At 48.4% G+C, this 13219-nt stretch overlaps 1 protein-coding gene across 2 annotated transcripts in view; it reads left to right on the top strand.

Annotated features, from left to right (window-relative positions):
• Positions 1-13219, top strand: part of SCRN1 (secernin 1) — a 61720-nt gene that overhangs the window by 40811 nt on the left and 7690 nt on the right. For both annotated transcript variants that reach the window (XM_060020662.1, XM_060020661.1), the window contains exons 6-8: positions 829-994; positions 9969-10149; positions 12250-12409. In XM_060020662.1, the coding sequence (XP_059876645.1) occupies positions 829-994; positions 9969-10149; positions 12250-12408 (506 nt within the window). In that variant the 3' untranslated portion in view covers position 12409. The remainder of the gene's footprint in view (positions 1-828; positions 995-9968; positions 10150-12249; positions 12410-13219) is intronic.

The raw sequence follows: 13219 nt of genomic DNA, 5'->3' as shown, positions 1-13219 counted from the left end.
ATGCATAGAGATTTACAAAGAGGATGTGAGTCGTGGTAGTGAAGTTTAAGGCACCTTTTCTCTATGTGATGCTCTGATTTGATCTTTGTGAACACACTGAAAAAATAGTGTTTCAATGAATTATAAACAGAGGGAGAAAAGGTAGAACCAGGATCCTGTGTAGTAAAAGATTTGTTAGTCTGTTTATCTGAAGTCAGAGCCAATAGTCCTCATGGCTCTGAATATTCTAAATACCTCTCTGTGTATATTTCCCACTGCAGGGAGGTCATTCTCCAAATATAGTATTGACTCTAACCAGCAAGATTGTACCAGAGAGCTGGCTTGGTGCACTGCATAGATTGCATACTTTCTTATGAATATCATTCTGTTGCATACTGTACTAGTTGAGGAATCGCCAAGTGCTGTCACACAGAGACCCCAGAGTAATGTGGCTTAAAGAAAATGGAAATTTATTTCTCTCCCATGTTACAGTTCAGACGTATATGGACAGTCCAGGGCGGGTGGGTTATTCTGCCTCAACACGTGACTTCCTTTTGTGGTCCACTCACTGGCATCTCCCAGCCAGCAGGAAGGGAGGGAAAAAAGTGAAGGGCAAACACTCCTTTTTGTGGATGTAACGGGGAAGTTGCACGCATAATTTCTGCTCACCTCCCGTTGGTCAGGATCTACCACGTGACCACATCTAGCCACAAGGGGAGCTGGGAACTATAGTCCCTACTTGGGCAGTTCTGTTCCCAGCTGTAATTTCAGGGGTTCTGTTACTAAAAAGGGAGAGGACTGATGGATTTTGGTTACAGCTTGCCTCCTCTCTGTCTCTTTTCTTTACAGAAAGCATCACTGTGCAGACTATGATTGACATCTTACGGGACAAAGCCAGTGGAGTCTGTATAGACTCCGAGTCTTTCCTTACCACAGCCAGTGTAGTGTCTGTCCTGCCTCAGAACAGAAGCTCGCCATGCATTCACTACTTCACTGGGACCCCAGATCCTTCCAGGTTTGTCTGAGACACAGTCACACAGGTGGCAAGCGTGTGCTTCCCTTGAGAGCTCACCCAGTAATCACACACTGAGTTCCTGCACCTCCTGCTGTATAGCTGAGTCACGTTTTTTAGTCATCTCACCATGGCCAGTGCAGCACAAAGAGCTGTGATGAAGGGAAGTTCTTGGCTTTTGTCACATACCGTTCATCACCATCATGGGAGCAAATTGTTTTAAATTCAACAAACATTTATTAATATATATTATGGGCCAGGCATTGTGCTGTATTTGAGGGATGCAAAGATAAATAAGACCCAGTGAGACAGAAAGATACAGGAATGCCCAAGATTGATCAAAACCACCAGTTCCTATGAGTTAGGGGACAGAATGGTCCAGAGGCAATGCACATTGAAGCCACTTCAAGTGCACTGGCCTCTTCTCTAAGACATTGTGTTTTAGGGTATTGCTTTCTGCCCACACACTTCAGCAAAGGGCTTGCACTGCACAGTGTTTAAGAACACGGCATCTAGAATTGAATTCCACCTCTGTCACTTAGTAACTGGTAAGTCTCTTAACCTCTCCAAGCTTGTGTCTGTCCTGTACCATGGACACGATTTTAAGTATTATTTATTAAGACTATCTCTGATCTACCAGGTAGACAGCAGCCCTTCTCCTTGGTAACTTTCAGTCGTGCACACCACAAATCATGTCATCAGTGGCTTAGACACAACCATCCAGTGATTTCTAAATTATCAGAATCACTTAGCGGAGTTTTTGAAAAATACAGATGCCTTGACCCAAACCTATTGTATCGGAATCTTTAAGGTGGGCTTAGGAATCTATCTGGTGAGTCTGATCCTCAGCCTGGAGAGGTCTAGAAGACTGCCCATTTCAGTAGGTTCTTTGGTATTTTTCGTGTGCTCCATTGGCTGAAAACCATCATCATTTGAGTGTCGGGTATCAAACCTTTGACTCTGCTACCAGGGAATCTGTAGCTGTTTGATTTCATTCCCTTTCCAGCTGAAAGTTATTTACTCTCCCCGTATTGTTTCAGGAATACAAGACAATGGCAGTGTCCAGCTAGGGACTGTTCGATGACTCAGGGGAGAAGCCAAGTACCTTTCCTGACCCTTTGACCTCACTACTGCCAACATCAATAGATCTTTCTAGCAAGACCTATTTAATTCGGCATAAGCTATCCTTAGTTTTTCATTCATTCATTCTTCATTCAACAAGCACTTATTAGGCACCTGCTGTGTACCAAATCTTATGCTTGTTGGGTACTAGAGACAAAGTGTGCGCAAGATAAGAGGTGGCACGAAGGAGACAATGAAGGGGGAAACCACAGAGAAAGAACTCTTGAGCACTGGGGGTTGTAGGAAGAGAGGTGTGTTAGGTGCTAAAAGCAGGAATGACATTCTGGGTAGAGGGAACAGCATATGCAAAGGCAGAGAGGCATGAGACAGAATGGCACACATTGCAGCTGTGCATCCTCTTGTAGTTTATGTTTCCATCCCTCCTCCACCCGCTCCCTCCCGCCCCGCACCAGTACACAAGCCCAACATGGGACCTCTGCTGGCCTCTGACAGCGAGCCTTGCCCGCTGGGCAGTATTCCAGGCAACCTCTCAGGACACGCCTCTGTTTGACTCCAGCTGCTTTCTCTTGATTTTATCTTCCAGTCCTGAACGCTTGGTTCCATGGCCCCACTCCCACCCCCTTTTTGATCCATGAGATCTGGGGCTTGTCTTTCCTCTCCTTGGTGTCTGACTTCCCCTTGTGGACTGACCTCGCTTGCTGGTGGCTTTTGTGAGCACTTTGTGCTGGCCCGCCGGGGTACATGTAGGCATTTAGAGTCTGTCTGGAACACTCTGCTGAGGTATTTAGACATTGTTCTTCAGGGAACAGGAGCCTTTGAAGGAGCAGGTTGAACTGAAGAATGACCACAGCAACCCCGTTGGTTCCTGATGTCTCAGACAGCTGCTCTAACTGTGCTTAGAAGACAGGGCTTGTGATTGCCGGGATGTGAAGATAAAGCAATTCTGTTTCCTAGGGTAAAGTACACGGCCTAATATAATTCTAAAAATGAGCTGGAAAATAGCTTTCTAATATCTAAAATGGAAAATTTCAAGTAATTTTAAAAGAAAGTTATTCATGGTTAAGTTAATTGAAAAGACCTATTAAGGGCTTCCCGGAAGACATTCATTTTTATCTTCTCTGGTTAAATGAGCTACATTTCCTACTGTGACTATAGAACTGTCATAGATTTTTTTCCTCCTATTCAGCATTTCAATGTTTCTCTGTAATTGGGCATTCCCAACATTTTGTATTTTGTCATCAGGAAGCGTAATTACCTACTCTTGGGTTTTTAGGTAATAAAATTAGGGAAATTTTAACCGGCTTCTGCTAATGCTAAAAACATTAGAGAGATGTTTGCAAGAAATAGTTTCAGAGCAGTGGACTTGCAAAAGATTATGATCAAAGAAGACTATATTATTTATTTTTCTAATTAATTTTAGAAACCAAAGGACATCATCTTACTATTGGTCTGCCTGCTTCAGAACTTCTTGACTCTTTGCTCATTGCATCAATTATAGATCCTTTTCTTGATATAGCTTGTTCTCACATTCCCTTTTTTTCTTCCTCCTTCCCTCCCCTCTCCTCCCTTCCTCCTAATATGTACCAGGTACTATGTAAGTTTGAGAGTTGGAAGCAGATGCAGAAGTCAGTTTGAGAGTGGGTGGGAGATGCAAAAGACCTTTAATTAATTGTATTGAGCAGGCAAATTCCATCATATTAATATTCTGTGGAGTCAGCTGGTGCCTTGGTCATCCATATAGTTACACTCATTGGCTTTAGTGCACCGGTTCTGACCTTTGGAGGCCATTTCCTACGTGGAAGCAGTACTTGTTAAAGCTCATCGATACGAAGAATTGGAGAGGGAAAGAGCAGAGGGGTAGCTTCGCATTTGGAGATTCCGAGTCTCGTGGTGTGCCGGAGCCTATGGAAGCTGATGATGTCATCTCTTCCCAACCCTGTGTTCAGTGACATCACATCGGTAGCTTGAAATGGGCCCCAGTGGGCGTGTTTACACCTTGGAAATCGGCAGACATCATGAATTAGGGCTTGTTATTTTCACCACCGAGAGGCCCCCGCATCTGAGAAAACACACAAACACTCAAGATACAGGACGGATAAACCAAGACGGGGAGAGTATTAAAAATTTTCCATTTTAAATATTAGAAGGCTATTTCCCCACCCATTTCTTTAATTGTATTAGGCCATGTACTTTAGCCTGGTAAACAGAAAATAGGGAGGAAGTTCTAGGAAAAAGGGGGTGTTTGACCCACTTTAGTGGCAGGGAATGGGGACACGCAAGAGACATGGTATGTGTGTGTGTGTGTGTGTGTGTTTTCTTCGTCTTCTCCCAGGTACTAGGCTCGAGAGGCTACATTGCATCAGCTGAGACTGTCTTGTCTGGTTCATTCAAATGTTAGTGACAAGTGGAACCTTTTCATATTGGAGATGATGTCATGGGCTGTAGACACCGTAGTTTACTATGTAAATACAGTGTGGGGCACAGCCTGCACAGACAGACACAGAGCCGAGGGCCTTGCATAAAATAGCACTGCCTCTGATTTCATTCCCAATTCTCCCAACACTGTCTTTTTCCTCTCTCCGACCCCACGGTTTTGACTTTCCAAAACCGCCCAGAGTATCTGGATCCAGCCCTCAGGGTGTCCCATGCTCCAAAAGTACTAGTTCTCTTTCCCTCTAAATGAAAACACCCTTCATGGGTAAGTTCTGCTCTCCACCAGATGTGGCTTTGACTATATGATTAAAGTGACTCACAGTCAAGCTGGGATGATCCCTGGATGAACCATTCAGAGGGACACCTGCAGCTGAGAGAAACTGGTTCTTCCAGGCCCTTTTCAGATTGGTTCAAAGTTTAGCAAATTCATCCAAGCAGGAGCCTTTGTGCTGCTATTTTCTGCGCCAGCGGATCTGCCGGGGACTCCAGGGCACAGGATAAGCCCAGCTTCATCGCTCAGGGAGTTTCTGCATCTTCGGTGTGAACAGAGCCATGTTTGAAGTCAGAAATGTGAGCTGGCCACTGATACTTAAATTCCAAAGCACAAAAATATTTTGCTTTTCTGCAGTAACATAATGGGTATATATATATATATATATATATTTTAGAAACCCGCAGAAGCGATATATAAGGGTGAGTGGTAATGGGGGAAAATGACTTTAGATTCAGAAGATCTGAATTTACTTCTCCATCTGGCACGTATTAGGAATGTACCTGTGGACAGAGCACTTAGCTTCTGTGAGCCTCAGTCATCTCATCTGTGAAATGGTACAGAAGTTTTTGCCCTGCCTTGTTCACTGCTGCAGGGGTCCCCAACCAACCCCTGGTCTGCAGCCTGTTAGGAACCGGGCTGCACAGCAGGAGGTGAGCGGCAGGCGAGCGAGCGAAGCTTCATCTGTATTTACAGCCGCTCCCCAGCCCTCACATTACTGCCTGAGCCATCACCCCACACCCCCGCCGTCCGTGGAAAAATTGTCTTCCACGAAGCCAGTCCCTGGTGCCAAAAAGGTTGGGGACCACTGCCCTACTGTATCCCTAGTACTTAGAATAGTATCTGGATCTCAGCATTACACACATATTGAATGAATGAATGAATGAAATTCCATGAGAATTGAATGAAAGCACTTTGAAAATTATGATATATGGTAAAATGTTAGAGACTTTCGTGATGATTTTGTCTTCCTTCCAAAGGGAGAGACAAATGAGAGGAAAACAGATTTTTTACACTGGCTTGGTGCATCCGTCTCAAGGTTTTAGAAAGAAACGAGGGACGGAGACGGCAAGGATGCCTCCAGTCAAGTGCCTTTCTTAGTTGTGGCTCAGAGTGTCACCCAGGACTAAACTCCTGCAGACTCTGAGGCAGGCCTTGCAAGCCCGTGCTGGCTTCGTGCCGTCGGACTGCGTGCCGTGGGCCCTCGCTTTGTCTCAGTGAGAGCTGAGGGGTTCAGTGGTGGGGTTCCCTTTCATGTTGCTCATGGCTTTCTTTGTTTAATTGTCCTGCTCGAGGGTCCCCTTAGCGTAGCTCAGCCACCTTTAAACTTCCTCATTGACCAGCTACTGGGCCGACCTTTGCTGGTGGAAGCACTTCCCCCTTTGGGCCTATCATCCTGTATTTGTGTCACACCACACCGTGGAGGGGCTGGGTGACCAGGGCGAGCTCTGGGTTAGGGAGCTTTTCTGAAGGTCGGTCTGTGAGGCAGCTCTGAGGGTGGGGCAGAATCAGCTTCCAGAGCTCCCTCAGCTGTGTCCCGCCTGCATCCGAGCCACCCACGGGCTCCTCTGGGGGTTCTCCACATGGCTGATGAAGTGGGCACCGCCCTGGCTGGGTGGGCCTGGAGGGGTGGTCGCGACCCAGAGGGCAGTTCAGCTTTGCCGCTGGCTGGGCGTGCGGCCTTGGCAAGTCGTTTCCTCTTTCTGGGCCATTACTTAGCATACATCTACTCAAGTGGCATTTAAGAAGCTACCTTCTGAGGTTCAGTGTGGGAAGATGTCCGAGTATCTTCTCACCTATTTGGACTTTTAATGAGATTTTCTGTAAGGATTGGCAGGAAATAAGAACATTTGGAAACTGCTGAGTTATCCACGATGCCCTTTTCTGGATATGTAGACAGAAATGATCAGGACTGAGTTATAGATAATTCCCACACCCTGGTATATTAGTAGTATTGCAATTTCTTATTGGCAGTAATTTTATTTATTCAATCTCAAAAAAACCTTTAACCACCAGACACATCTATGGTTCATGTTTTTAGCAGCTGAGGGTGCTGACTTCCTTATAGACTTTGGAAAAAAACACTTGGAGAGGTTTGGCTGCCTTAGAATATTATGGGAACCTCGTCATATTACTTACTTATTTATTTTTAAAGTTAAAATGGATAGATGGGAGGGTTAAACATATGGTCCCTCCTGTCTTAGAAATGCTACCAGACACTCTCACTGATGTTAAAATGAGTGTGGACTGGTTTGAAGTTCCATCACATAGAGGGTTCTGACTTTTACTCTGCTATTATCCTGTATATTGGGTGCAGAAGACCATGATTGTTCTTAGCATGAACTTCTTGAAGACACAAGTTCACAGGCCACATGACATAGAAAGACAATAACACAATAGCTTTAAAAGTTGAAAGGGACCGTAGAGATCGTTTCAGTCCAGTGAGAGGCAGAGAGGGAAAACGATGGGCCCCATAGTTAGTCAAAGGTGACAAGGGGACACACACCCCCATTCTGAGTCCCAGCCCAGTTCCCTGCCCCACTGTATGAGGCAGGCAGACCTGGATGGTCGCTCAACAAGACCGGCGCCATCCTTCTCCCTCACAGGGCCGGTGTCGGGATGGTCCTGAGCTGCATGGTAAGAAAAGCACCGAGGTTCCAGAAACTGAGTGACAGATTTCCCAATGAAAACACCACTCCCACATGGCCTTTTGAAGGGTAGAGAAGAGAGGTGCAGTGCGGGGGGTTGTTTGGGGTAGCATCATGCGAGTGAACATCATCTGTGGCCTGGGGCCGGTGTAATACGGGAGAACCCCTGTCCCAAGGAACCTCCTCAGCAGCCCGGGCTCAGCAGCTCTGCTGGACACTGCAGTTTCCCTGGCTCGCCATGGCTAAGCCCGCACCCACCCCGCCTCCAAGGCCAAGAGCAGGGGATCCCCCGGCTCTGACCCTCTCTGCCTAGCACTGGGCCTGGGGAGGAGGTGTGAACTGTGCAGGTTCTGGGGTGCTTGGCAGGAGCCCGGGGCCCAGTGTTGCTCAGGGGCTCTCAGCTCAGGCCAAGGAAGCTGCAGGTCACATCTGCCGGAACACGGTGTGTGTTGTGTGCACTGCCTTTTCAGGAAACCCCGAGTGCTGTCGGGCCCTGAAGGAGAGGACGCTTGCCCGCTGTGAGGCTGCTGTGTCATCAGAGGCCAGAGGGGCACAGAGGCAGTTAGTCCTGGATGTCTCTATGCCGGACTCCGCCCGCTTCCACCTCTTTCCCTCCCTCCCTCCCTCCCACTGTCCTCTCTCCCTCCCCATCCATTACCATCTGCCAGTGAACCCTCAAACTGCCCTTTTGCAGAGTCAACCAAATGACCAATTGGAGAATTCAACTTCATGTAATCAGAATTCTTTAGACGCTTTAAAATTGTGCGTTAATTCCTTTCACTTTCAACGGTCACCCATTCAGCGTTCAGGAGAAGGGAAGAGGAGTGAGGTATTTTCAGAGGCCGTAGGAAGTGGCAATGTGTGTTCCCCCTGTATGAGGTAGCTCCCCTGCATCTTGGGGAGGGAAGTTCCTTGGGAGGACTAGGCCTTGTGGAATTAGGTCCCACCCACACGCCCATGCCTTGTGCTTCACGGTGGATGGGCCCAGCCTCCTGCGTTTGCATCACCTGCAGAACACAACACTTATCCTTAACCTGTACCACCCACTTTGTCAGCTTTGGGAGCAACTGCTTTCAATATTCAAATTAAATTAGGATGAGCCCGATCTTTCATGCTGTGATCAGGGTCTTCTTCACCTGAGCCCTTTTCCCTTGACAACCTCAGGGAACAAACTCAAGAGGTCACTGCTAGTTACTGTGGTCTCTGGTCATGCTCCTCAGACTTGGATGTCATCAGTCCCCTGGGGACCTTAACAAGCAGGTTCTATTCAGCAGGACGGGGGTGGGGGATGGGGGTGGGGTGGGGGATGGGGCCTGAGGGTGATGCTGACTCTCAAGTCCAAGGACACAGTTTGGGTACAAAGGTCATGGGTTTCCAGTTCTTTGCAGATTGTGGCATGGTGAAAATGTTTGTGTGACACAGCGGCAAGGCTGCTCTGGCCGCCTCAAGTCCAGGCACCTCGGGGCTGAGGGAATCAACCTCCCAGCTCACTTCTCACCCACTGGAGGCACCAGTTAAGAGGAGAGGAAACAACCCAAACCTGAGCCGTACACACGGGGTGCGGGTGTGTGTCTCATTCTCTCCAGTTGTTATTGCAGGTGCCCGCGTGGTGTGATTGAAAACAGGCCACCCTCGGGGCCCAGAGGTGCCTGTGCTCTGCCAGGAGGACTGCTTTGATCCAGCCGTGTTCCTTCTGGGTGCAGAGCAGGGAGAGTGAGGCTCTCTCCCTCTAGTGTTACTGTCAGCTGTGGTCGCCACAGACCCCGTTGGCCTGGGATCCCAAGACGCAGTTTCTTAGACACATGGCTCTTTTGGGGTGTGTGCGCATCTGGGGGGATGTGTTGAAATGTCCCCAGGTATGCACAGGTGCGCACACACGCACACGCACACACACACACACACACACACAGCCCTGTCCCCTAAGACATCCCTTGTGCCAAAAGAGCTGAATCAAAGAGTTCTTGGGTTAGCCACCTACCATCCTCTCAGCCTCACTCTCACACAACCAGACTTCTGTCCTCTGTGGTGTGCCCTCTCTGGGGCCCCGGGATTCTTTCTTTGTCATCTGTCTTAATCTGTCCCACCTTGAGTCTGTCAGAGATATTCCAAACATTTTCAAATAAGGTAGAACCTAAAAAGAAAAGGTTGAGGTCTCAGACCCTGCCTTTCCAGGAGGCCCCTTTCCACAGAGCACGGTGGAGATAGACCAGCTCTGATCGGTGGCCCATTGCACCCTTTCCTCAAAACACTGTGTCTATCTGCCTCCTTTCATGTGACTGAAAGGGGCTCCTAAATGGCCTTCCCCGAACAAAGCCAGTGTGTTTTGATGTCTCCTCTCTGGACATAGAAGAATTTGCAGCTTATAAACAGCAGTTAGTTCTACTAAAATAGTTACTAAGATATGCAGTTGGGTCTCTCCCGGCAGGCACCCGCCTGCCCCCCGTGAGCTGGCCCAGGAGATGTTTGCTGAAGGAAAGGGCAGCCTCTGGTGTCCTCAAGCCCCAGGCTCGGTTTGGCTGAAGCACCTCTCCTTTCTCTCCAGGTCCATATTCAAGCCTTTCATCTTTGTCGACGATGTAAAACTCGTCCCCAAAGCACAGTCTCCCTGTTTCGGAGGCGATGACCCTGCCAGAAAGGAGCCTCGGTTCCAGGAGAAGCCAGACCGCCGCCACGAGCTATACAAGGCCCATGAGTGGGCCCGGGCGGTCCTGGAGAGTGACGAGGTGAGCCTGGCTGTGAGCCCCGGGTGCGGGCGGGGTCCCTAGCAAGGAGGCAGGACAGTGTTGAACAAGCTCGTCATCTTCCTCCTCTCCAGCAAGTCTGCTTCCAGAAACCCAGGCTCCCGGGGCCCCTGCTAGAACGCTGGTGGTAATTGTTCCTCCCAGCCTCTTGAAACCCAGTGAAACCAAGCCTCTGCTTTTGATGTTATTCTAGAACTCAGTGGGCTAAGCATCTCCCTCTTTTACTTACTGTTCACCTGCAAATAACAGAAACGTGCAGTACTAGTCAGAACTGCTTTTCTGTTGTCGAAAATTCTGTGTGTACTTTTAGGGGTAAAAATGTGTACGTAACGGCAGCACTTCAGAGATGCCATCATGTTGTTGTTTAACAAAGTTCTGGAGACGGTTGGTGGTGATGGTTGCACAGCAACGTGAATGTATTTATGCCGCTGAACTGTACACTTAAAAATGGTTAAAATGGTAAATTTTGTTACGTATATTTTTTCATACAAAAACGTTTTTTTTTAAAGTTTCTAGCTTTAAAATAGCTGTTCTTCAAAGTGCAGCCCTCCCTCCTCCACCCAAAGTTCTGATTAATAAAGTTACAAGACATCAATTCAAACAAGACAAACACTCAATATATGCCCACAGCAACCCTTAGTGGTGGACTTTCATATAAAATCCAAGCCTCTATTTTGCTGAAGGGAGAAGCAAGGAACATGGTTGTTAGATGCTCATCTGCTTCCCAAGCATTTATTTAACAACTTGTAAGGGTCCAATTTGTCCTGAAGAAAGTGACATCTTATAGGTAAATTGGTGCGTGCATTTTGCGTGGACTGGGTGAGCTTATTTTCTTACATCCAGCACGGTGGACTCTCTAAAAAGGGTAGCAAGAAAGGACAGCAGTAAATCCAAGTGAATTCAGAAAGTATCTCTGAGAAGGGTAGTCTCACTATTTATAGAACTTGCTCTTGTGTGCCCCAGAAATGACCATTCTGACGTGTAAAAGTCGCAGTTATTTGACATCTGCCCTCCCTGCCAGACCCTTCCCTGGAACCATGAATGCTACAGCTGCATTACACAGAGTTCCGTCCAGGGCTGCCCTCCCCGTCTGCCGACAGTGCGTGTTTTCTAGGTGGATCACAGTAAGCCCGAGCAGGGGGGAAATGTCACTCCCTGGTGCACAGTTTTGTGGGTATTTGGCAAATGAAGGCAGGGGCAGAAAGGGCCGTGTGTTCTGAAGTATCCTACACAAAATTTCAAAGATGAGACCGATGAGGTTGGGTGGACTTTGAAATTTGACAATGACCATTGGTTTGAGTTAAGGCAGCACTAGGAAGTGGTCGATGGGTGGTGACAGCGGCTTCTCTGTTCTGGGACTAATTGGGCAAGTAAAAGCTTCTCATTGTCATTCACTGTATGTAAATGAGTGACTGCCACCTGGAAGAAGAGATGTCACCCCCTCAGAAAAAAAGCAAATCGGGGATAGACATGCCATGTGGTTATTCATTGATCCATTTATTCTTTCAAGAGACATTATTGGGAGTGCCTCCTCTGTCCCAGGCAGGAGGATAGAGATAAGCCTGGGTCTCCCTCCCTGGGAGATCGTGGTCTAATGGGGGACACAGGTAAGTAGACAGACCATTGCAAGACAGAAAGAGAACAACCATGGCAGAAGGAAAGGCATTGGATGGGGGGTAGCCTAGAGGAAAGGCGTTCACGGAAGCCTGAAGGTGGGCGCAAGCTGACCGAGTGTTGAGGGGAGCAGGGTTGCCTGTGCTGTGGCGAGAAAGTATCATGGGCTGGAGGAATGCAGCTAATTCGGTCTGGCTGAAGAGCAAGGAGATGCGGGAGGCGTGGCAAAGGCGAGGCAGGCTGGAGCCTCGTGTGTTACAAAGGGCCTTTTCCAGCGTCACTCAGCAGTCTGGATTTTTATCCTGAAGGCAAGAACTCCAAGCAGAGCAGTGACATCACCACACCTGCATTTTAGAACCATCCCCGTGGCAGTCCCCCGGGGAGCAGATTGAATGGGGTGGGGGGCAGGCCCTCCGGGGGGCTTTCAGCGTCCATTGTAATGACCCCCAATGTTTTCGTCCCTCTCAGGAGCAAGGTCAAAAGCTGAGGAAGACGATGCTGGAACTAGAGAAGCAAGGCCTGGAAGCCATGGAGGAAATCCTGACCAGCAATGACCCCCTGGACCCCACCGAAGTGGGAGATCTCTTCTATGACTGTGTTGACACGGAGATTAAGTTCTTTAAGTGAAGTAAGCATTCCCTTTCCCCTTCTTATTTAAAATTTCCCACCTTACTAAATTACCAGCAAAACAAACCGCTCTCCTGTCCGAGAAAAACGAGAAAGTTCAGATGTGTTAACGTCACACTGTTCCCTAGCGTTCTGCCTCGGATCTCACAACACCCCCTTCTTCTGCAACATAGATCCCCTCCTTCTGCAGTGTAAACATGTATCCCATTTGCCTGTTGTGCGATTGTATGACTGATTGTGGATTTTAAGCTGCTCTTATTGTGTTTCAGTGACAATGGACACATTAGCCTTTTCATGGGAGGACTAGAGTCCATCAAGCCTTGAAAGACAGGCTCCACTGCGCCGAGTTTGAGGGGAAGGCAAAATCTTTTGAAGTCTTACTTTTTCTCTCGGTAGTGGTTTCTTTCTGGTTAACAAAAGGCATTTCTTTGGCCCAGGGCTCTTGTGTGTGTGCTCAAGGGAGGCATCCGGGCCTGGCCTCCCTTCTGCTGAGCGCAGGCCTGTAATGCAGAATGTCTCCAGCTGTGTCTTCTGAGAGACAAAACAAGTGGGAAGGAATAAAGGGGGCTCCTCTCCAGGCCCACCTCCATCCCGATTCCTGTGATCTGAAAGAACCTGTGCACCGCGCTCGTGTGCGGTGGACCCGCAGACAGCTTCCACGTGCCGTGCGGGCTGGAAGCTGCCCACTGTAGAGATTCAGAGGCGGCTGTGTGTGACGACCCTGGATCGCGGCGCGGCTCTCCCATGAGGCACGGGGCTCTCCCTGCGTGGCTGCTCACGCGCCACGCGGATGTGCGTATGTCTAGAGATG

This window comes from Delphinus delphis, chromosome 9 (assembly GCF_949987515.2).
Source record: "Delphinus delphis chromosome 9, mDelDel1.2, whole genome shotgun sequence".
NCBI lineage: Eukaryota > Metazoa > Chordata > Mammalia > Artiodactyla > Delphinidae > Delphinus > Delphinus delphis.
Note: the sequence above shows the minus strand (reverse complement) of the source record. Positions and strands in the feature narration are given on the sequence as shown.